A 25,881-nucleotide genomic window follows, 5' to 3' on the forward strand; every position below is an offset into this window, starting at 1 on the left:
TTACAAATACAAGCTTGCTGCTAGAACTGCCTGAGCACACAAACTACGTATTTTTATATGATGAGTTGTAGTCTTCTAAGGAAAGTACCCCACCAAAACCTAAAGATAGGATATAAGTTAGGAGAAAAAAAAAACCACCACAAAACAACAAACCCACAAAAAGGGGATAATAAGCACATGTATTTCAGAAACTCATGGGATTGTAATACTTGGGGCTATAGTTACTTTCCTACACAGCACCTAGCATGCAGAGTCACTGAGATTGTAATGCTTCTCACCCAGCTTCAGTCACCCAAGTGCATATTTGAACACTCGTTTAGAGCCCATCTGCAGACAGAGGACAGAGTTTCCTGATGGTGATACACCCACTTCAAAGATGATGTCTGAGACGGTCAAGGAGGTCCAAAGGGAGCTCGCTAGAGTGCACTGGATTTCTGTCCCTTATGCAGACAAGGTAAAAAGAGAACTTATCACGCTGAAAAAGAATAAAATCCACCCTGGAAGATGCTGCAGTACTAAAAAGTGACAGCAAGTTTCACAATTATTCATAGACATCATAGGGTTTGCTCTGTAATTTTCAGACTTAAAATGGAGAGTTTGGTGCAACTCTCTGTTTTAACAAATGCATTTTTGCTAGATGAATGTTACAACAGCTTAATTTCCACATGCATTTTCTATCCCATGGGGACTTAAAAAAATACCATTCTTAATCGATTTAATTTTATCGATTTAATGGGTTTTCTCTTGGTTTTGTCTTTTTTTTTTAATTAACCCTCTGTCTGCTGGCAGCGGGGTTTCCTCTTGTTAACCGCCAATGCTGACACCTGGTGCTATGCAAGAGCAGTTCAAGTCCACAAGTCTTCATGCAGAGAGGTTAACCACAATTTATGCCAACAGGAAAAAGATTAAAAAGTCACATTTGGAAGGGAAGGGATAAGAAGGAAACTAAAGAAGAGACTGAAAGACAAAATAACAGCAGGCATGGTCATGCAAATACGTTAGGGCAAACGATGCAAGACTGTAGGGCTTCAAGGGTAACTGCCCCAAATCAGGCTCTTTATTGTGATACTGGATGGATGGTGCACACATCTCCCCACAGTGTAAACTGCCATGAACTACCTGGTGCTTGGCAGTCTAAGCACAGCATGTGAATGAAAGAAGTTCACGCAGAATAGTTGACTTGCTGCAAATCCACAGTCTAATTTACATCACGCTAACATGTTTGTGTACTAATATATTAAATAATTTCTGTCCTACCTTGAGGAATAAAAGAGCTGCATACACTTGGCTTGGCAGCATTAAGTAAGAATATACAGTTTTATACTTCTGTAATTAACTGCAGAGCTCACAACAGACCAATGGCAAGATCCAATAGCAAAACACCTTTCAGTGAACGTAATATAATTATATACAGACCTCAAACAATTGTGCTTGAGATATTTCTGTTGGGCTCGAGATATTTTTTTTGGGGGGGAGGGGGAAGTTGGAGAATTTTGTTTTAAAAAAATGCAGTAGCATTAACAACACAATGTTCTTTCCTTAGCGACATCAGCAATGTGTGATGATCAAGACCTGCCAGAAGGTTCTTGGGAAGTTTGTTGAGATTGTTGAAACTTTTGTGCAGATTGAATCTTAAAGGAAATTCTACTTTGACACGTTAGTCAGCCATTATCATTAAATAAATGTGCACTACTGCCAAATGTCTCAGATAATTTAAAACATCGTGGTTACAATTCCCTTCCTTTCTGAGTTGCTTCTTTCTCTCTGTTGGCTCTTGTGGTGCTAGCAATACAGCGTTCTGCAGCCTGCAAGACCATGTCTGCACTGCAGACTGCAATATGTTACATACAGAAACACTCAAACTGACTTTAAATAAAATAACAATGAACACTGCAACCTGCACCAGGAGATAACATTTTGGGCAAGCCCAAGAAGCTACCAGGATTGAGCCTAGTCATACCGGGAAAACTGTTTCCAGCATCTCTATCTAGACACCATGGCAGACCACATCAGTTATGCACTTGATATCTTCATAACTAAGTGAAAGAGACTGTGTGAGTTCTTGCAAGGTAGCAGAAAAGTACAAAGAGCTTCACACTCTATGCAATAAATTGCTCTTGCATCCACTGAGATGAAAGGCTGCAAGTACAAGATTTTCCTTTTATCTATATATTAACAAAAAAAAGTCTGAATCTGTAGACATGAGCTATATTGGGGCACATCTACTCTGTAGTCATTGCTGTCAGCGAGCTTTAACCAGGCTAGATAAGCATTACTGGCTGTTAGGGATGCTAGTACAAGCGCAAAGCAAGTGAGGCTGCCCAAGTCCTACCTCCGGGGAATGATGGCTGCACACCACACTCCAGTTTGAGCCAGCTGTACAGCATTCACTTGTGTAACAAAATGCCTCAGCAAAATGAACCCTCACTAACAAGCACCTCAAAGGATTAAGCACATCTTAAGGAGGCTATTTTGCAGGTAGTGCTGTGCACGAGCGTGCCTCAGGCAGCCATGCACTAAATTCCCATTCCGGCTTCCTCGCTGGAGTCAGCGCGCTATGTGCATGGGCACTTCTGAAGTCTAGCCCACAGCTTGGCCATTTTTCAACAACACACAGTAAATCCAGCACACAGTTCCAGGCAGAAATCAAAACCTGCTGTACCCCATGAGAAGCACAGGGAGGATGAGTTAGGTACGTACGTACCCGCAAGGCAGCCAGAATTCCCAGCTACCATCTATGAAATATTTCAGTGGCAACAAGTAGCCGAGGAGTCGGCTTCCTGGACCAGCAAAAAGATAGTGCCTTGTCCCTCTTCCCAGGGCACAGGATCAAAATGCATTAAGGTAAGCAGTACAGCCACTGTTGCTACTATAAACTGTCCATTTCTGTGGCATTTGTCTAATCTGAATACCCATACATTAAGAAACAAGACAGTGAATCCCCCTGTAGAAACAGCACAATTCTGGCTTTTTAGAAATTCATCTCAGCTCTCTGTTTTATTGGCCATTTTTTTAAAAGAGGGAATAATACCTTATCAACTGACATGAGCTAAAAGGAGAATAAAAAAAAGATTAACAATTTCAGTCTGGAATAAGAGACTTTTGAAGCAAAGGCATGAAAATTTAAAGGTTTTGGGGTGGGGATAAAGAAAAGAATTTACAAGGCTTATTTTGTGAACCCAGAGGGTTAATTTATCATGGAGTGAGTCTGGAACTTGAAAGCAAAAAATGGTTTATTGGCTTTGAAGGTCAGATAACTTGTTATATCATATTCAATAGGGTAAGGTTCCAAGGGTCTACAGGGTTTCATGACAATTGCAGGAATCCTTATAAAGTCTAGTTTATACCTTTATCGTAATAGCTTCTAATCCTTTACCACAAATTTATAGTTTAGAAATGGCAACACATCTTAAAGATTAAAGGTATGTGACAAACAGTTCATGTCCTTTAATAATCAAATCACATAGCTTAGATTGGGGGCTTATCAGGCTTTTTCCTACTCTATGGTTTCATAGGTAGAGAATACTTTATATCCCTATTACATGAATGATGAATGGGACCATTGGTTATGGGCTGTTATTTGCTTGGCTGTAGTCAATATGTTTTCTTTGGACAGGGACTTCAGTGATTTATTTCTCTTTTGGCCTTATCACTTATTAACTCAGGGCAGACAGAAACAGCCAAGGTTGTGAATAAGGACTAGTGCCCATTTAGACTTCTAATATCAGAGAAAATATTCTTTTTAATGATCCAGCTACCCTTTGCTGCGTAGACTCTGATTGCACTTCCCTCTAACTAGAAAATAAAGGTCATATTTCTTGGAAAGTGTATACATAAAATATGCAAAATAATATGTTTCCTTCACAGCCAGCTTTATTCTGACGGTTGCTGTAATTGCTTTCATTTTGCAGCTGTCCTACAGGTACGCTGCATACTTTCAGTGATTGTTTTTTGCAGTGTGTTATGGTGCTGCCAGTGTTTAAGAAATACCAAAGATATGAGAGTTCTGTGCTCCTATTAGCATACAAAAGGGATTTTCCAGTCTACCTCCACCGCCTCCTCACTGTCTGAAGCACCTTTTCCCTGCAATCGATTAGGATTCCTCCCAGCTTCCTTTCCTGAATTTCTGCAAACCAAACCAACAATTCTAATATTCCTAATATCCCCATCAGCCAACTCTGATAACTCTCTGTACTTCATTCCACTGGGCACGTCCTACCAAACTTCAGAACAAACACTTTTGTAACAACATTAACCCTCAAGCCCACCACAAATAATAAAGACTGAAGTTATTTCATCTAGGAGAGCTTGTTTTAAAACAATTGCAACCATTTTTTTTTCCTCTCTAAAAATTGCTAGACAGGCCAGGCAGACCAGGTATCAATGCTGACTCGGCAGAGCAACTAAGTTAATGGACTGGAACTCAGAAAGGGCCAGGTTCAGGCTTCAAATAGAGATTTCCTGAGGGCAACTTTCCTTTTGAAGGGCAGGTAAGACCCAAGATCACATCACTGATGTGGGCACCTGGAAGGAGAGAATTCACCAATCCCTCCCTTGTCTTCCCACCTGTACTTTACCTGCAAGCGTCCTGGACTCAGCAATGGTGCCATGAGGACCTAGTTCTTCAGTGCCTATGGCAAACTCCTACAATAGCAGAAAGCCCAACGCACCAGACCCAAGACAGGTCCATCCCTGAGCTCTGCACACCACCTGATGCCGCTGGTGTCCCCACAGCAAGGTCCAGGTGGGAACAAGCACTCGGTATGACAAGACGAAGGGGGAACCTAGTGAACTCTGCATTAGGACATTTTTCAGAGAGCTGTTATGAGAGGTTTTTTGCTTCTTTCCAGAAGCATTACTAAATCCACCAGTACAAGCCTACATTTACAAAGGATTTAATTTCATTCTTCCTTACTTGATTGCACTTATAGTTAGGATTTACCATCTCTCTCCTGTCCTTTGTAGAGTCTGTCTGAGATCAGGATCAGACTTTACCTTGAGCATCCAAAGCACAGGATAACCTGCAGTGGAGGGCTCTCCTGCTTTTAAGAACAGACACCAGCTCTTATTTTAAACCTTATACATTTCTTTGTATTGAGGGATTTTGTTCTGTTCTTCTGTAGCACTCTGTGACTATTTAACTTCAAGACATCTGATACTTTTTATTCTACCACTGCTATTAATATTTACTAGTGAAAGGCAGATAAAAACTGCTGTTAAAAACAAATGGTATTCATTTGCTAGCTACCAGATCTCATAGCTGGTCACTCTTCTGGAGAAGTGATGTACTCTATATTTCATTTCAGATTAATGATCATCATATCTTTGTGGGTGAAGAATTTTATAAACACATCAGGATAAAACCCAAGACAGCATCAGAGATGCTGGGGGTTTTATTTTATTTTTATTGTTCTATTGATGATGGCCTTCTCTCCTTATTTATACTAATCAGCTATTTAAGTGCTCATGATTTAATAATAAACACACATGAATGAGGCATTGTAAAACTAATGAGGTTGTGTATTACTGATGTTGAGAACAACTGCCACTAGGTTTTAACATTTCTCAGGAACTAACAGATACCCAGCTATGGCCAAGGTTAGCTGGTGGAAGGGTCAAACTTTAGCCTACAGGGATCAAGAAAGGCTCCAGTGGGGCTACAGGAACCTCTTGACAGCCAGCCTGTCTCTCATCACTGCTTCTTTTTTCTTCTTCTTTTTTTTTTTCCCCTTTCTTTTTTTTTCTTTTTTTTTTTTTTACATCTACAAACTCCAGAACTCTCCATTCTGAAAACTGATTGCTTCATTGATTGTGTACCTATTGAACTTTGCATAGTTACTGGTGCTTTCTTGAAAAAAGAAAACTTCCCTAACACAGGAATCACTGAAATTTACCAGGCTGGAAACTTTAGGGACTGGAGACCACCTTGCAAGTGGTTTCAATTCTGATCAACTCTGTGTATGTGTACGTAAGTTAAACCTCTGCTTCTTGGGCCATGGACTGAGATTTTAAATGGTGATGGGTAGTTTTTGGTCTCTTACTCTTAGAGGTATTTGACTTAGGAAATGAAAAGAGAACAATTCTCAGAAGACAACTACCCCTATGCTGCTGTAAATTAAACCATTTCAAGATAAAAACCTAAAAATGAAGCCACCAAAAACTGAGGCTTTTGAAAATGTTACCCAAATCATCTGTGATCTGCAAGGCTCTTCCTGTTTGTACACAGACTCAAATGTTTTTGGAAGTAAGTAAAGGGTGAAATGAGGATGGAGCAGGGATTTTTCCACATGAGGCTATTTCTTCTTTGTAGCAACTAGGGGAGTGAAAAGTTCTCTGAGAAGCCCTATGACATTTCAGAGGAAGAGGCAGTTTCCCAGAAATTCTGCGAATATCTTGACCTTCACAGTGCTAGCATTTCTACATCACTCTACACACAATGGCCCACAAGCGTAATGCAAACACTGGTCGGTCTCAGCAGTGCTCCTCTCTGACCTACTCAGCCTTCGTCATAATTATCCTGGAGGATCGGTGCTCAGCATCTGCGTTATTCACACTGCATAGCAAGCCCTGTGTGTCTATGTTGACCTTACATCCACCCGTTCCTGCTAGTCGCACTTCTAGAGACATACCATATCCTATAGCTTATAACAAATCCCAAACGAACTTGGGGGGGGGGGGGGGGGGGGACTCGCCGGTTTCTCTAGGGATCCTATCAGCACACAAACGGTTTAGCCCACAGCCTCCCTGCAAAACTAAACCAAATGAAAATGGTCCCTAAATTCCAACCCGTATTCAACCCCATAACCAATTTTCAAAAAAAAGGAACGTTTGGGGTATTGCTCAGCCAAGAATCTGAATTAACCCCATATTGTATACATAACCCCAGTGGCAAAGCTATATACTTCTAGCCCCTATATAGTCCTTTGCTCTAGCTTGGGAACAAAAGCACAAAACCTTAAACTGAGCAGGTGGTAGAAGACACAGCATAACACATGTTTATGGACCTTCCATATGTCCTGTCCAATATGCAGTGAGAAAAATTCTCCCTTCACTTACATTCATAAAGTCCCACTCAAATCTCATGGTTTAGTACCATAGCAAAAGTCATCTGTAAAAATCATGCTGTCCATGATGCATTCATTTTTTAAAACTAAAACAAACAAAACAAATCTCAAAGGCCTGTCTAGGTATCACAAGTTTGCACCAGATCTTATCCCTTATTTTAACTCAACATATGTCCTGACTCACCTTGGCAAACTACCTACGGATTTGTATCCCTGGTGGCTTCTCCCTGTATCTCAGTTTCTCCAGTCCTAAAATAATGATAGTGATACATACCTGACTCCTAAGTTGTGACATGAAGCTTAATTCATTCAGTGCTCGTCATTACTAGAAGGCACTTACAAATGAAGGGTGCCATAGGGAAGTACTGACCACCACATCTGGGTATCTGGTACCTGTGTGCAATATGGACTTCTAATTTTATTCCAAAATGAACACACATGCAAGATGTGTTCAGACTTCTGTATTTCTTATAACATTCTCTCAGGAATGTCAAAGCTTAAAATCTAAGAATTACTCTGTAAGTGCATGCTAATGGCTTGCTTTGTAGATGGAAAAATAAAAAACTTATGTTTTCTTGTAAGCACAGGGTTGACACTGGTTTATTTCTTTCAAAAATACTTATAAAAGCCAGGATTTCTCTGTATATATGTGACCTTGATTCCTAGATGGCACATGGGCTACTTAGAGATCATGTTACTAAGTTATTTGCAGTTAAAGGGGAAAAAAAGGCTAAAATTAATGGGTCACTGGGTATTTTCTTCTGAGAACTTAAGTACTTAACAGTAAGAAAAAAACAGTTTACAGCCAGGTGGCTTGAGGGGATATTTTGTTGAACACTGATTAAAAATAATTTCTTCTAAATGAGACCTGACCACAAAATGGGACCATTAACGAGCAGGGACATTCTCACCAGAAAGGAAACTACGCTTGATCAACTCCTGCACCGCCCACAAACCCCAGGTCTTTTTCTCTCTCACACACTCTTTTTTTTTCTTCCCTTTTTCTCCTCTCCCCTTCTCTTGTTCTTAATAGCAGGGTAAATAAGCAGCAAGTGATGCTGAAATGTTTTCGGCCAAAAACAGAGGCCAAACTCCTCTGAGAAAACATTTGGCCTCTGTGGTTTTGTAATATGTTCCAGAACACTGAGTTCACTGAAGAACATTGTGAAAAACTCCCATCGGCTGGAGTGATGCTGGGGAATGTTACTGTATCCCAACTTCCAATTGGTCCATTTCCTGCAGGCCTTGTTAAAAAAAAAAAAAAAAAAAAAAAAAAAAGAAAAAAAATAGTGCTATGTGGGAGTTAAAACAAGTTCTCATGGGAAAAATGAATGGCAAGAAATTCTATCTTTAAAAGAAACAGCTAATCTGCTAGTTTGATTGTTCTTCAAAACTTACAATGAACCAATAATCCTAATTAAAAACACTTGGCCTAGTTCTCTAAAGCATCATAGCTTTTTCTATGCTTCGTTTGTACACACCATAGACTATTAGGTTTTTTTCTAGTGCTCACTAACAAAGTGCTGACTTTGTTGGGATGGCTGAGCTAATTTCGTGAACTCAGTGTGAAACCTTAGCTAAACAAAATTGTGGTAATTTTCCTTAATTTGTAAAAGTGATTGGAGTGCAAACAAAATTTTCCTCTTGGGTCAATCCTATAATTTTCAATTAACTAAAACTAATCGGCAGGCGTGTACTGAACCTGCATTTTGTTTAAAGGGCTGGAAGGCACTTCTGAAGGTCAGGATGCATTAATTGTTTTTATTTTTAGTTTCATTTAGTCCTTTTAAAAGCCACTTTAAGTTCAGGCTGCCTTTCAAAGGAAAATGCAAATCGTGTGGAGGTACGATTTCAGTCACAATAGCTTTTCTGTATCTACCGTAACTCCATAAAACCTGCATAAGTAGGAGATTGTCCATGGATTGGATCCCCCTTGATTTTATCATTCTTTTGTATTCATAACTTCATTTGCTGAATGAAAAATAATGTGGATTTCAACAGTAACCTGAAAATGCATATATGGAAACCAGTCCTCCCTACTGGACACCTTATTTCCACATTTAGCCATCTGCTTCTGGGTAGACGGGCTAAACTGCTGCCCTCCTTTTACTGGAAGAAAGCTAATTAAGATGATCTGAAAAGCTAAACCAAAACGGGTCCAAGCCACTTTTACATTTGAATTGCAAAACAAAAGTCCCCCAAAATGTCTTCTCAAAGTCGAGAAGGGCATGTTTCCCTCCCTTCTATCTTCCTCTACATGCATACCTTGCCATTTCACCAGTACCGTGAGGCGCCACCCGAGTGGCCTTGACAACAAGCAGGACCAGCACACATTATTGTGAGTGAGAAGTGAGAAGGGAAAGGATTGTGGTCAAACTGGCCAGAGCTCTGGCTGACACTTTCATGTGGTATACACTGCAGTTTGCACCAGCTGCAATTTGACCCTTTGGTTTTCTTTTCTTTTGTTCCAATACATTCAAACCCTAAATAACCTTTTTGGTATGGTGTGTTGTTGTCCAATATATGAATTTCCCACACATTGTTGAAATCATAATGATCGCAAATACACACAGCCTCCACAAATGCCTGCAGCTCAGCCAGCAAGGCGATACATGAACACTTTAAGACCCAGTTTAAAGAAACCCAGTGCATAATCCCAACTAGGGGAGAGGGCATTTGAAAAGACAACAAAGCTTTATAAGGCACCTTTGTTCAACTCGCTCAGTGTTAAGAAAAATCAAATGAGAGCTTTTGCTACCCAGCTGGAGCACAGAAGTCTCTCCTCTGCCTCGAGTCCCTGTGTGTACGTTCCGAGTTGGAGCAATATACATGCCCAGTGTAATTCAGAATGCCTCATAGCCACAACTTTTTGTGATATATATGTTATTCTTAAAGTTTCGGGGCCAACCAAGAATGAGGAAAGGAATTACACTGGATTGTGATGAACCACAGTTCAGGCAGTTACAGAAGTAGTCCTGTCTGCATGTGTCAAACAACAAGCACATAAAAGGACAAGCATATCAAAACCCAGAGCAAGGCACTAATTCTTGTAGCATGCGTACCTTCCACGGAATCAGTGACACCAAGTCTTTTTGAAACGTTATGCTGCTACCTGATTTATTTCCCAGGCCATTCTTATCACTACTGAGAGTGGTTTAACATTGACAGCACCTACAATGTCCTAGTGTGGTTTTTTTGTTAATAATTCTTCAGGCCAAACCACTCAGCTTAGTGGCCTCGGTGTGGGCTGCACTGCACCCCAAAATACACGGCAAGTCACAATGTCTGCAGCATCGGCTGTGCTGAAGGCTACTGAGCCTCCCTGGAAGCCAAAGACAAGTATGTTACAGTGAGATGGGCAGGCAAACAGGCAGCTGCTTCGAACGCTTGCAACACTTGGCTGACAACATGAGATGGAGATATTTAGGAGGATGCTCCTTGGAAGGCAAGTTTGTGATTGCACTAGTATGCCTAGCTCTTTATGCTTGCAGTCTTCCTCTGTTTAAATACCTAAATATCTGTTTTTCTCCTTCCTCCCTGCTCCTGGGTAAAGAGATGTCTTACTGCGAGGACAAACAAGCAAACAAAAATCCCACACTGGTATGTTTTCAGGTTCACCTCTACAGTCATCCATTTCTGAAATCCAACCTAAAGTGGTACATTCAATGATGTGCTCAGCCAAATAATAAAATACAGTACAGTTTTTAATGATGAAAGCAGAAGCCTTAGCAAGTGTGATATATTGCCTGCCCTATTTCTTTACATTATATCTAGTACTAAAGCATCCTTACCTGTGTAAATGAATCTTCCAGGCGTTCCCTTGCAAAATTGCTTAGACTTGTAGGACAATGTGACTTCTACAACCCCTGGGATATGTCGGGGAGGCGTCTGTACACGGATAGCATGAGGAGTAATCAGCTAGAGGAAAACATTGAGAAGGGAGAAGAGGGGGAAAAAAGCACTGTTAGATACTGAACACTTCTTTAATAACACTTTCCTCTCAGATCACAGTAAACAAGCTCTGAAACATGTAATTAACCTGTCAATGTTTGAATACAATCTTGATGTAACCCACACAAAAGCCAGTGACTATAATATTTACAAGCATTCTCCTTCTCAGCCATAACAACATTATTTCTGTTTTCATACATGGCAGGCACGTGCTTCCTAGTACAAGCATTAGCTCAGATTTAATGCAATAACTTCGCTTACAGCAGCAAGATGCCTGTGTGGCTCAGGTGAACACTGGGGTCATGACAGTGTCCAACAAATCTGATTGATAAATGATACACAGTTATATGTGTGAACATGGCAGAGCACAAGCCCAGAAAGGCTTTTACATGTACTAGCCCCCAGCTGACATCTGTACACTGCAAAAGCACCATGTGCTGTGTCAATTTTGTATTCATTTGGTGTTCGTTATAATGATTACGCAGAATGTAAAGTTGGCTTTTGAAGGATGCTAGATCTTTCCTTGGAAAGATGGGAGCCCTCAAAAGAGATATACCAAATATAACCATCTAACCCCATCATTCCAGTCTGCCTTTACTGCAATGACTGACACACATCTGAGACAGCTCCCGCGATGTGGATTTACACAGTAGTAAGTAGAAAAACTTAATTTTCTTGCTGTTGGGCTGGAGATCCTGATCTTCTTAAGACAAAAGGTTAGAGGTGGGTCAGTGCTGCAATTTCCAGGCTCTAGACCTTTTTGCTCTTTCAAGATTCTGGAATGGATTTAAAACATAGTCCCTGAAATTAGCACTAGAGCCATCTAGGAGATCACTGATTTACAGCGTTAACTCAAATCTCTGCTTCACTCAGAAACTACAACTTGTCCTCCCCATCACTAATGTCTCTCTTTTCACTCATCATTCTCCCTCAGACAAGAATAGTAAAAAGGATACATAGAAAATGTGACATGATTGTGTCCAGCATCCAAGATACAGCTCTGGCACATGGATAATCCTTCTCTAACTGACTGCAGCACATTAACATACTTCTAGAGAGGCAAACAAGACCAAGACCATAACTAGCCTCGACAGTCAGCAAAGCCACGGGCACCTATGCAGACAATCAACTACTCTGTGTTAATGGTTGAATAGTGTCCTGGATTAGGGAGTACATTTCAATAGAGAAAAAGATAAATAAAAGCTAATTTGTTCTTATTTTTACTAGGAACCAAATATTTCAAAATTGTAGTAAGGTCCTACCAAAAAATGGACCTTTAACCAGTTCTTTGTTTAGGGCACAGGACTAAAAAAGCACAGAAGGAGAGTAATATCTGTCAGAGCCACTCTGCGTTACTAGGGAAATGGCATACCCAGTAGGAAGTTCTCCACTTTAAAGTAAGACAAATTAATATTAAATCAAGTTGAAGATTAAAAACCATAATACCAGCATCAAATGCTTCCAAAAAGTTTTCCAGACACACGGAAGTCATAAGTCATATGTCATTTAGTAAATGATCATGTAGAATTGATGCCTTCTTGTTTGTGAGCTCCAAGAAACATGTTTCTCAAGGCTCTGCTTGAAATCAAGTGATTTAGAAACTTACTTATTTTTAAAAGAACCTGCCTTTTATTTTTTTTTTTTTTTTCCCTAATTACTCACTCTATCACCTGGGGTGAAAAAAAAAACCACCACCCAAAACCAAATCCCAAACTTCCAAGGATTGTTTTTTCTTAAATTGAGTTGGCTTCAAGTTGGGCTGACCAAAGCCTAAATCATAGGCCGCATCATTCCTCTACTACACCCTCAACAGCCAGCAGAGGCAGAAAGCACCACCAAAAAGCCATTTATTTCCACTGCTTTAGGCACCTCGCACATTGGGATGAACACCTCTCACGTTGGGATGAACTGCTCTCTGTGGAAGCATCTACCTTTCTCCAATGAACCAAGATGACAAGTTTAGACTAGATACTTAACTGTAGGCAGCCAAACATAGCTGAGATAAATTTCATCCTCAAGTGGTTCTAGTTAACTGGGTGAACTGGCAAGATGAGAAAAGTTTCATGACATTTTTAGGGGGAAAATATTTGTAAAAACAGCCAAGGATTTTAATAGTAAAGGTTAACATGCTAGTCTTACTACATCAGCATGTGCCTTGCACCCCTCTCCCCCATTCTGGCATGAGCTATACAGGCAGCTTCTGGTTGTATCTTTGAATTTCCCAGCATTTACTGGTCTGTCACCACTTTAATGTTCTTTAAACATAATTTGTGGCATTTTCCAATACTCATCTTCCTTGGTTCCCAAGAAATGTCTGACCTATTTATGGTCCATTGTTACAGAGAGCTGGGGAGAGTTAAGCAAGTTCCTGGTTTGTTCTCCACAAACAGTTTGGTTTTCCTTTGTGCTCTGAAGTAAATAAGTTTAACTGTGTTTAAAACCACAAATATACAATAATGTCGCCCACACATTCCCAAAGGGTGAACATTATGTCTGAAGTCCTATGGTTTATGATGCTCAGGATGTATTTTACTCATCTCTTCTCTAGAACTAAAGCTTGGGAGGTATACCAGGAGAGTACCCGTGCCTTCTCCTTTTGCTTTTTCTCCTCAGCATCTGTCATTGACCCTTGTCAGTGACATAGTGCTGAGCTAGAAGGATCTTTGTTCCACATCAGCCTTCAGTTCTCATACACACAGAAAGGAACTGGCTAGCTTGGTCACATCCCAGCAGTCCCCTATATTGCTGTCATACCAAGAAATGGTCTTTAAGGAACAAACAGTGTCCCCTTGCACATCAACACCGGCCCTCTGGAACCCACCTTTTGTCTCAAACTCTGATTCCCCTGCACTATAGTCCAGGACCAGCTCCCCGAATTGAGCTGGCTCTGTTTTGCAATCTCAGTGACCCAATGGGTGCTGCACCAGTCTGGGTACTCCGGGGCCACCCACGGCAACAGCAAACCTTCCCTTGACTTCAACAGCTCGAAGATTAGTGGATGGTTCCTGTCAACACTGTCAACCTGTGACCTGACCTTGGGAACCCACTCCACCTTTTCCTAGCATGTTTTCTCCCCTCACACTGACATAGCCTGTATCTTCTTCAAGACACAACCCATCTCATATCTGCACGTAAAGCATCTGGAAGAGGGGAACTATTAGCTCAAGGGATATTAAAAGTAAAGAGACCACTTCTGGAAGCCTCTGAGCCCCAGACAGGTGGAGACTGGTAGAGTGTTCTGGGGAAGCATCACAACATGCTCACCCTGGTTTTTTTATAGACATCTGTCAGTGCCTACTGCCGAACACAAGACACTGAGCTAGGTGAACCTCCATGTCTGACCCAGTAAGGCCAATTTTATGCCCTAACCTCAGGTAGGAATTCTTAGCGCATTAACAGACATCAAAACAACCGTAGCAATGACATGCCGAGAACTAAGAATTTGTAAAGATGAGTTACATACATTTCTGAACACATTTTTTAATTGTAAATCTTGAGCAAGGCATTAATGTGTGATTTGGACATGAACCCACTGGCCAAAATCCCAGATCCAGCTTCCTCTTCCATTCCAGCACTTGGCAAATTGAGATCTGGAGCTGAACATAAAACTAGTAACTGGACCATTTCTCCCAAGGCATTGTCAAGTGAATTGGTCTGATACTTGGCAACTGCATTAGCTGTTTGATATAAACTTTTACATGTCAATTGGGACATGCTGTGGATTGCATTAAAACCTGAGTTAGAGATCTTCAGAATGGAGGAAGGTGCATGTCCTTCAATGTCCAAAACACATTTGGTTTGAGTCTGTACAACAAGCCTCTTTCTGTGGTTTGCTAATATATTCTAGACATTCTTGTGTGATGCAGCATCATTTCACACTCTTCAGAGTGCCAGGTTACTTTTTTTTTTTAAAAGTGACATTTTATAAGGAGATGTCATTAATCTGAGTCACTAGTTTATTTTTGCATGCTTGAGCTCTGGTTTGTGGTTAGGGAAATGGTGACAATCAGTCATAACTTTAACTTGGACTCTGTGTGAAGAGGACCTTAGGACAGGAATGAAGAAAAATCCTACCAGCTGAAGGTAATGACAGCTTTCAGTGAGAACAGGACCCTTAAGGAACCTATATTTTTAAAAATGACCAATGACTTTGCATGCCTCAATTCTGGGCATCCATATGCTGCTTAATAAGCTTGGGTTTTCAAAAAGAGGGTGCCTTCTCATTTTTTAAAAATGAGTCAGACCTCCAAAATAAGCACTCAAAAACAGAGACTTCCAAAATCAATAATAAACATAAAAAGCAAAATAAAAAACTGTGTCACAGAATTTGATTCGGCAGCATTAAAAAAAAACCCCACAACCAACACAAAAAAACCCAACCACAAACCAAAAAAACATCTTCTGTTTTTGTGCTGTACAAAGGTAAAAAAATGATGTTTCAGTGCTTCATCTTTTCTTAATACAAAAGAAAAAGAAGTTGTTTCCATCTGACTCTGTACAGCTGGAAGAATGTTCTTGGCAGAAAAATGTTTGAAGAAATCGTTCATTTTAAGCAAATATTGCGGAATATTTATAAGAAACTAATTTTGTCTTCACAATCGTGTATTTGCCCTGAAACTCGACTCTTGGAGTTTCAGCCCCCTAGTAAGAGAGAGAAGCAACAGAGGATTTTTATCAGCAGCTCAGATCTGGAATATTTGCAACAACGCACAGACTGAGAACGTAAAAACCTGCAAATAACAACTCCGTCTGGCTGGGGAGTGGACAAACAGACAGGCAGCGGCTCTGGCAAGCAGACGATTGCAGGGAGTTGTCTGTCCAGATCCAGCATGTGCACAGAATCTACCAATGTCGTTTGTTGATTATGAAAGCGCCTTGGAAAAAAAAGGCATTAGATAGCCCATTTTGCTGTACTCTAAAAATATCAAGGACTTTTAAAGTCATTTTTATAAAGTAATATGGGAGTTAAGGATTAATTGAACCTACTGGCTTAGGGTATCTGTATTTCTGCACAAAATTAATGTGACAAATTAAGTTTTTATTTAGTTCTCCCTGGCTGAGAAAGGTTGTAATTATGTTAGAGTGTTTACAGCTCAAATATATGTTTAAATAATAAATATGTGTTTCAGAAACCATTTCAAACCTCCTTTTTTAACACAGTCAACTCCATTTCAAGCATATAAATATTTCAATTACAAAACTTGAATACATGTAAAATAAATTAAAAATATATTATTTACATTTCAAATTATTTATAACATATGCTGCTTGACAGCAACAAATTCAACCTTAAAATGAATATTTTTTTTTTTTTTACTTGTAACTTTGCTTCTGAACTGTGATAGGATTTATATTTTAAATATCCATGCATCTCAGGTACTTACATGGATTTTGCTATAATAAAATCTGAGTAATATAGGACCTTTAAGACAATTATCTTCACAGCACCTCTCCAAAGAAGGTGACTAATCTTATTACTACGTTACAGAAAGAGAATTGAACTTTAAGCAGATTATGTGATTTGCCCAAGGTTCCATGCAAAGTCTGTGGCAAAATGATGCTTAATTTAAATATTAGACTTCACCCCCAAAACCACCTGCAATTATAACCGAAAATAAAGCTAGAAAAATCCATGCAAAAATGCTCTGCAAGACTCACTCTTTTTCTTTAGTTTCCACTTATCTTGTCTTGTTTTGGATTTTTTGCAGCTCAGTTAAAATCATCTTTTCTTTGGGTCCATGAAACAACTTGAAAATTCTACTTGAATTCACTGACTAAATAACCCAGCCAGGTTTGCTGAAAACTGAGCCTGACTGGCAGCTGAGGGGGAACCTGCTCTGGGTTTGAAATAGTACTGAAATTTAGAAGACTGACAGTTCAATTCTATACTCTGTTAAAGTAAAACAAAAATATTTTTCCTGGATACTGAAAATGCACTAGACATTTTTAGAAACAGGAAGGCAAACGAAAGAACTTATTTTGTACTTCATAGGTGGCTAGTAAGTGTAATTTGAAATATTTATAGATGACTATTATTTAGGGATCATTGAGACAGCTCACGTATTTCTGCACTTGTTTAGCATGTTTGTCTGCTTCTCTTAGAAATAATTTCTTTTCCCCTATAGGGTTTTCCATTGCTCTCACAGGTGATGAAACTGAGAAGCAATTCAGTAAGGGAGAGACAGTGGAACAGTTTTCACTCAAAGCGAACTTGCAGCCCGTTATAGCAACAAACTGACTTTGGTCTGGACCCTCTCTAACATTATTAATTTTATGACAAGACCTTGCAACCATCAGCAACAATGTTTTGACCAGAACTAGCTCTCCTGAGATTAGAAACGGCCAATTAATGGCTTCCACTAATAAATAGAATCAAGATTTATAATGAAAGATCCAATCCTGCAGTACCAAAATCAGAGCACTTTCCTCCCAGCCTCTTCACCTTTCCCTGTTAAACGTCTGTAGCCATAATGGCTTCAATCCTAACACACAAAATGCTTACACTGGACCCAGGGGGCACTTTCATGATCACATAAAGGCTTCAGAATAGGGCTTATTTAATATATCTCCTTTTCTGGAATGCCCTTTCACTCACACTGGTCCTCAAGTGGAAGGATGAGAGAGAGAGAGTGAGAACAGTGAAGCCCTGGAAGGACATTAGAGAATACCCTTCATATGGAAAAAATGCTGCCATATGTGCAATGGCATCAGTAGGGAGAATGTGCTGGATATGAATTAAGCTGTAACGTTGATTTAATATTTATAGGATATAAGGTAAAACATCAGAAGATCCTTACATCACTGGGTAAGCATTGCATAGCTGTTTTGGAGATGCTGATTTGTCTGTTGGTGTGTGTATTTCAGTATTAAAATAATGAAAATAACAATTTCTTATAAAACCTCAATAATGCTTTTGGAAAGCCATAAATGCAAAACATAAACCTTTCCTCAGAGCTGTGTTCCCGTGCCAGTGAAGCCTGTGGAAACTCTGCCCCAACTTCTACAGCCCTGCACACTGGAAGTGGCCATTTGGGTGATGCTGCCTGGGTTTTAACATTCCACAGGCTTTCACAGGATATCAGACTCCACATTTAATTATGTGCCAGAAGAAGAGAGGATTTAGGAAACTGGGAGGAACAGCAACAGCAAAAATGGATAAGAAACAAAAAAAGGGTTACTGTGAAACTACGGAGGCCCCTGCTAGGTATGAAGAATCTGTACTTTCCACTGTGGATACAATACTGTGTATTTGGTTGCTATTATGAAAATGACACACCAAGCTTCTACACTTTAAGGATATGTTATTCAGAGGTGCTGAATTTCTGCAATCTCCACCTCAGTGAGCTGCAGCTACAAGCAGCCGGTTTCCCTGGAAAGCAGGATCACCTAAATGTTTGTTTCCTGTGGGCCCTTAGCTATTGTAGTGCTAAATGCAGAATTATTCACACAAGCATTTATCCTTCCCTTTTCTTGGAATAAAAGACACTGTGCTAAATTCTGGGCCAGTGAGAGGAGGTGCAAATCCCCTGGCTATAAATGATCTCTGCCACAGGTAAATTTGACTAATTATTTTCATAAAGCTGAACGAGGAAAGGATGCACATCTCAACATTTGTTGCTGATTTAGCATGTGGCATAGAAAAAGGACAGGCTAGCTATAAGCTAGACAAAGCTATTAGACATTACCGTTCAGACAACACCTACCTCACTCCAAACCAGCATGGTGCCGAATATGACCTGTAACCCATCAAAGAAATTGTCTCCTATGATGATGACAGTGGCACCTCCTGTAGTCCATCCTTCACTTGGACTGATGGCTTTGATACATGGTGTAGCTGCTTTTCAACACACATGAAAAAGAGAAGTATTCTGCTGTTAGAACCAGATTTTAATGATAGAAGACTTGAGAAAAATAAAATAAAAGGAGCTTTCATTTTCCCCCCCTTACTAACACAAAGATTTCAGCAATCATGTTCTTTCTAGTACATGCACATGACCTCAAACTGTATCTTTGGAAGCATTTTTTTTTTCTCAATTAATTTGTTTGGGTTTGTTATCTGCATTGGAAAAAATAACTTGTTTTAAACCTACATTAACAAAAAAAATAAAAATAAAAAATCACAGCATGATGGGCAGAGACCAGTTGGAAATCAGGACAAATCCCTATCTTTATTCTATATTAAATGCACAGTTAACCTGAGTTAATAAAACAATCTCCAGTGAGCTTGCTTTATTATCCATTATAACCTGAATTTATCAAGGAAACTCCTATAAATATTAAGGCAAATACTGTCTAAATAAAAAAAGGGTGTAACCCTCAGCATTTCTTTAACTGTTCTGTAATCAGATCCAGGTTGTTGTAGTAATAACCACCCTGCCCTGCTTAATGGTATGGCTACTACTACTACAAAAAAACCAACCCAAACCCAAACCAAAATCCATAACCCTGCCATATAGTCATTCCAGTACTCTGCATCTACTGGATAATTAAGTGTGTGCAATGCATTCTGCCGTATTCACAGGGTCCATCCCCACTTTCACTAGCCACTTTCTTGGCACCATCTGTACTAAGCGTCTCCTGAGAGGATATTGAAAACTCAAGCACTGCTCAAAGTGGTAAACTCAAATCTTGGTGTAAGATCTTCTGGTTAAAGACTATCTAAGCAGAAACACACTCAACTTTATATATTGTGGGATAGGGCAATATAAATGTCCACATACTGAATCTCCTCCTCTGCAGCACTGGAGTACATCAGAATTTAACTGTGCTGAAGCAACAGGAATAACATTACCATTAAAAAAAACCCCAAACAACTGAATAAGACAAAAAGCCCAGGATAAGTCTCAGCTGTGGAGTCTCAGGGTGGTCAGATGGGTTGATGAAAAGAAGCAACTCCATCCTGAATGTGACCAACTTCTCCTTGCTAACACAGCACGAAGTGAAAATATGACACCATACCATTAGATAACATTTTAAGTAAAGTAGGTACCTCAACAAATTCATTAGCCATGAAAAACGGATTCCTTAAGGAGCAGCAAAACTCCACCAGTCAACCTCAATACTGGAAGGAAAGATTTTTTTCTTTTAGATAGGAACCCAGTCCTCAGCAGAGAGAAGAGGGTGGCTCCTCCGAAAACACATAAAGGACTGCCATTGCCCACGCTGATTTTGCAATGTCAATCAGGTGTCAAACAGCAGGACAGACTTTGTTAGCTGCATATATATATATATTTCTCTCTGCATCTATACCTTTTCTTTTAGGATTGTTGGCATTTGGCTGTGAATTGCTACTTTGTTGAAAGGTTGCCTCAGCTGCTAATTTGGTTTGTTACTCTGAGTATTTGATGACACTCAAGAGAGAGCACTCAGGCACTTCATCAGGTAAGGATTTACTTGGAAGATAGGGTGTGAAATCCACCCACTTGTTAGCACCTTCCAGGACAACACCCTTGCACCCATGAATTACTATGTAGTGCCACAGCCCCTGCCCTACACTCTTCTAATTGTACAGACAGTAAATTAATTCAATCACAGAAACCTAGTTTTAAATGCTCCAGAGACCCTGTGCATCTTTATGATTATTTCGTGAAGTTCTGCTAATGGTTTAGTGAAGTGCTAATTGCATGTGTTGGTGAGGCTGCTGAGAAGCTCCTTGCTCCCAGCCCCTGGGCAGGGCGGGCAGGCGTGGAGCTGGGAAGCCAGAGGGACCTGGAAAAGGAGCCGTTGAGTCACCCTTAGCAGTGAGTTTCTGTGGGCACTGCTGCAGACTAGCACCACCGGTGATGGAACGCATGCATGGGGAGCAAACAGACCCCATCCCTACCTACAAAAGGTTGTAAGTGTCAGGCAAAACTTTTCCACTACTTAAGCTGGTGGAGATGCCAGCTCTAGTGAAAAACACAAACACACAGAGGCAGAAAAAAATCATTACCCTACTCCAAACTTGGCAGAGCATAGCCATTAACTTTTACATGAGCTAACAAAAGAAACATCCTAACATTACCGTCATGAAAATGTAGTGCACACACAGAAGTAACTTCAATATGTTTAATTTGGATTCAAGTTACTTGCATAAAACTGTGCATAAAAAACATTGCAAAGTCCAAAACCAAATGCTTTCATTTCAGCCGAGCTCACAGCAATGGATTTACAGCGAAAGCAGCTTTTCAAAATGCCATCTAGCCCTTTCACAGAATCAAACTTTTTCATAAATAAAAATTAAAATCACTTCCAAATTACACACTTTCCAGCATTTCCAGTTGTTTGTGGATGCACACCCCCCACAATAAAACCTGAAGATAATCAGTTTCCCACGTGTCAGAGACTGAGCTACTTTTCTTAAAGACTACAAGCAACATTTTTTTTCCAGAATACCAGTGAATAAAAACTGTTTGAGACCATAAGCCATTAACAGAAAACATATGCAGCCTTCAAAATTATAGAGTCAATTCATCTTTCAAATGAATGCAAGACACTGTTCTGCAGTTACAGGTCCCCACTAAAGGTCTTACTGTTTATCTTGTGATGTTCTTTGCGGTCCCTACATTGCACTCAGAGGTGCGAGGTGCTGCACTGTCTGTGCTGCCTCATGTATTTGATTCTGATACTTTATACATACATGTGCTTAATATCAAATACATGCCAAGTCCCATGGCAGCCAGGGGGACTTTGAGCACACACTCAGGTCCTTGTGCTGAACTGGGGCTGTGGGTTGTTCACTGGGACACTCTCGTCTGCAAAGTCAATGTGACCACTCGCATGTGTAATTTTATTTAAATATGTAGCAATTATGCTGAATCAGTGCCTCACCCAAACTGCTGGCAATAGCCCAGGACATCTCCTCTGAGGACAAAAAGTCAGGACTTGGTGGTTTAATAAGCAGGGCAGGTTGGTGCCCTTTGCAAGCACTGCCTGAGAAGCAGTGAGAGATGCTTCCCAAAAGACTCCAGGGCATTATTTTCCCTTGGGAACTGTCACAGAAACCAATGGAACTTCCCCACTTTCACCACACAGTTTCTCTTATCTCAAAACGTAAGTGTCTGTAAAGACTGGAAGGGCTGCATGAAGGTGCAAGGGAAGCTGCACTGGAGGGCTGCATCCCGAGGCAGCCTGTGGAGACATGCTGAAGGGGGCATCCAGACCGCCACCTGTTTTTGAAGGCACAAAGCATGTTTATACAATGACATATTGGCAATAGCCAGTGTCATTTGGAGCACTGGCCTTACTAAATCTTTGCCCTTCCCAGGTCTTTTCCTTGGGCCGCCAGGAGGGAGGATGGAAGAATTAGGTCCCATTTGCCAGCATCACCACAGGTAACGTTGAGAGGGGAGCGGGGCAAGGCAATGACCTCAGCTCTATTTATGCCCCTGGTACAACTGTCTGGCCAGCTCGGGCCTTTAGCTCTTCATACTTCTTCTGTTAATCATTTGGCAACTTTCAAAGCGCTGTCTGGAAGGTGTTTACTTCTGTGCAATCCTAGAAAAACAGAGCTAGGCACAATAATCTTTTCACTGGGGACCTTGATTTTTCTACATTTTGTTTCGGTCACAAGAGAAAACAAAATTCAGAACATTTTTTTTGCAGAATGCAAAGTTCAAGAATCTCTATCTGGAATTAACTATTACACTTTTTAATATTTCCAAGAAAACCAAAATATTTTGTTTCAAAACATTATCACTTAACATGCCCTTCTGTAACACCAAAGCATCATTTCTAAAATGGTATTTTTAAAACAAATAGAAAAGAGTTACATAAAATTTAGGGGGCTTCTGTAGAAAAAGTGATTTTAGTCAAGGTCTGAAACTTCCCTTCTACAAAAAATGCAGGACCAGTTCTAATAAAGCCAATGAAGTGTGTGTGATTGATAACATGAACAGATTTTATGTCCAGAGAAGAATTATAATTTTTTTTAAAAAAGGATAATTCTATATTCTCACACATAGAAACTTCTTTTTAAAATGAACAGTTGGGAGCCAACTACAACCAGAATGAAAAGTTTGGTAGCCTAACTATCAGATAAGATTTTAAGGGTCTTTGGTGTGAGTATATTGCATTCACTGCATGTTTTCAGAAGTCGTTGGACTGAGGAAAGACTAAATATTACTCCTCCAACTGCAGGTGTGGACCTTGCAGCTCCTTGCTGAAGGTGATGAGGCCACATCCTCCACCTGCTGAAATGGCCTAACGGTTATGAGCCTTAACGAGCTGCTCTCCTTCTTTGCATAATATCAAGGCAAATCAGTGTTAACATCTGACATGTTCCACCGTGCTGCTCCTGCAGTTTGAGTTAACAGAGAGAGGAGGTAGAAGGAGGCACTGCAATCCCAGACTTATTGAAGCCAATGGGAATTTTGCCACTGACTTCAAAGCTAAGGTCTCTGTCAAAGTGTTGGGCTAAAGGCTGGACTTGATAATCTTAAAGGTCTTTTCCAACCTAAACAATTCTACAATTCTATGATTTTAAGGATTTATGAGCAAAAACCTTAATGACTTTCAAGGGAAACAATGTTCTTTGGAAATCTTCATCTTTTCTCAGAATACAGCGTTGAAATCTTATCACCTTCCATACAAAGGGTGGTAGGTACCAACTTCAGCACACAGGTAGCAAAAAAGAAAAGTTTTTTGTTGCGTGCTGTGTGTGTCAAGTGTGTTCCTCTACTCCCCTAGCTACTGATATACAGGGGATTTTTCTTCCTTCAAACTGTGACAATAAAATGATTACCCCGCCACAGTTTAGCATAATGGTTCAGAAATGCTTGTGGCATATTGCAGAGTTAAAGTGGAAATTATTAGGTAGCTCTTCTTTGTTATAATAATGATCACTCCACAAATAAAAGCTCTTCTCCCAAAGGTACTGCAAGGCACAAAATGCTAATTCTGAAGATTATGTGTGCGCTTTTATTAAATATTACTATGCCCTGTCTGTTTGAGGGCTTCACTGCTCTGATTGTTTTATGAGTGCCATGTTAATGTCAGCCCCATCTTGCTAGCAGCAGGCACACATTTTAGCTTTTGTATGAGAGTTGATCAAAGGCCACGTGCTGAGGGAATTGCTGAGAAAACACGGACAAGCGATAAAAATCTAACAGATTAATTGGTTTAAATTTCATTTCAGGGCGTTGAACTTTGGCTCAGGACACTAGTACTACACTACCAGGCAGGGCCTAATTACCACATTTCCAATTTGCCTCTGAACAATGCTTGGAAGGCAGAATAATAACAGAACTAATAATACTAATAACAATAACAATAATAATAATAATAATAATAATAACAGCAGCAACAACAAAATAACAGCAATACCATCTCCTCGTATCTTCTTGTACATGTTTAACAACTTACTTTGTGTGCAGGGAATTGCACTAGGAAACCCCTCTCCCCCACATCACCATCCCTCTGCCTCCTGAGCATTTCCACCTGCCTCAAATAGCAACTGAAGACAGAAGAAATAGCAGACGCCCTCAGGAGCATCAAACATCTGAATTTACAGAATCAGTGAGGTCCCAATTCAAGCCCCTCACAAACACACACTGGACATCTCATATTCTTAATTAGGGACCTGCATTTATAAACAGAGAGAGCATTTTATTCCGCAACAGAAATTATCTATTCCATTGATAGAAAACAGAGGCTGGAGGAAAAAAACCCCACACGTATTTACTACAAAGTTTATGGGTGGCCTTGGAATAAGGGTTAATTGAGCTTAGAGGTAAATGTTCACTGAGGTGAATTAGTGGGATGCACATCTATCAGCAGGGCTCTGGGACTGCTCTTATTTAGCTTCTGAAATGTATCTGCTCTATGATTAATATCCAGTTTGTACTAGTGACTGTAAGAATGACCTCGCCTGCAGTTTTTATCATGAAGTGTGGTTTCATCCTCCATTATTCTATGGATGAGGCTCTGACAACAGTTGCTACATCACAACAGGAGTTTAAATGATGGGGTGCATGACTTTATTTTTCTTCTCTTTAAGAGTATTGTGACACACAAGGAGAGTTGCATAAAGGCAGTTAAAATTGGGAATTCAGAGGAAAAGGGAATTTATACCCCATCTTAGAGGAAGTACTGAAAATATCTGGAGTTAAATTTTCCTTTTTTTCCTTGGGTAAAACCTAATTCCAGGTTAAGTATATAAATGACCCACAGATTAACCCATGGTTTATGGGTCTGATCCTGCACCCTGTTAAATGCTTTTGCCAAACTACTGATTTTCAGAATATCAAGACAAATCAGTCATAAGCACTCAAAACCATGACTTCTTATTAAGTTGTGCTTCAACAAACCACTTAAGTGAGTGCTTAAAAACCCAGCTGAAGAAGTTGCAAAACAGGAGCTAGATTTTGTTAAGGTAGTTGGGAAGTCCTCTGGGCAAAGCTGTCAAGAGCTATGTAATGGATACAGAACTAGGGTTTCCATTTCAAAAACCATTCAGGTTACATGTAGACCATCCTGCGCAGTGCAGGGCTCATCCAGCCTGACACTAGCAGCAGCAGAGCCAACATACTCATGCCAATGTGCTGATTTCAGGAACTAAGCTGCTATGTCTACTCAGAGTTGCAAACTGTCAAATGTAGCAGTGACTCAGTGCTAACTCTGGGATTTCTAGAGCAGTTTTATATCATCTGGTGGAGATCTTCCCTCAGGTACCTCATAGCTATTGAAATCACGTAGGGTTTGTGACACTCAGCAAGGCAGTGCCCAGGAATGGTCTGAGCCCAAATTCCTTTCCCACAGCACGCTGGAACTGAAGGCACACAGCACTTGTTGGGATGCCCAAGGCCTTTTTGATCTACACTTTTAGTTTGGCAAGGTATGTTTCTCTTTAACAGGGGAGAAAACCACTATTTCTTCCCTTCTTGAGTTA

At 40.2% G+C, this 25,881-nt stretch overlaps 1 protein-coding gene across 4 annotated transcripts in view; it reads right to left on the reverse strand.

Moving 5' to 3' along the window:
• The window catches only part of EBF1 (EBF transcription factor 1), a 280,578-nt gene that overhangs the window by 54,518 nt on the left and 200,179 nt on the right, over nucleotides 1-25,881 (reverse strand). For 2 of the 4 annotated variants that reach the window (XM_037398542.1, XM_037398540.1), the window contains exons 9-10: nucleotides 18,719-18,849; nucleotides 10,856-10,982 (exon numbers count right to left, since the gene is read on the reverse strand). In XM_037398542.1, coding sequence (XP_037254439.1) covers nucleotides 10,856-10,982; nucleotides 18,719-18,849 — 258 coding nt within the window. Of the gene's footprint in view, nucleotides 1-10,855; nucleotides 10,983-18,718; nucleotides 18,853-25,881 lie in introns of all 4 variants that reach the window. The other 2 variants (XM_037398541.1, XM_037398538.1) reach the window with 1 other exon arrangement.

The sequence above is a fragment of the Falco rusticolus genome, chromosome 8 (genome assembly GCF_015220075.1).
Source record: "Falco rusticolus isolate bFalRus1 chromosome 8, bFalRus1.pri, whole genome shotgun sequence".
Lineage (NCBI taxonomy): Eukaryota > Metazoa > Chordata > Aves > Falconiformes > Falconidae > Falco > Falco rusticolus.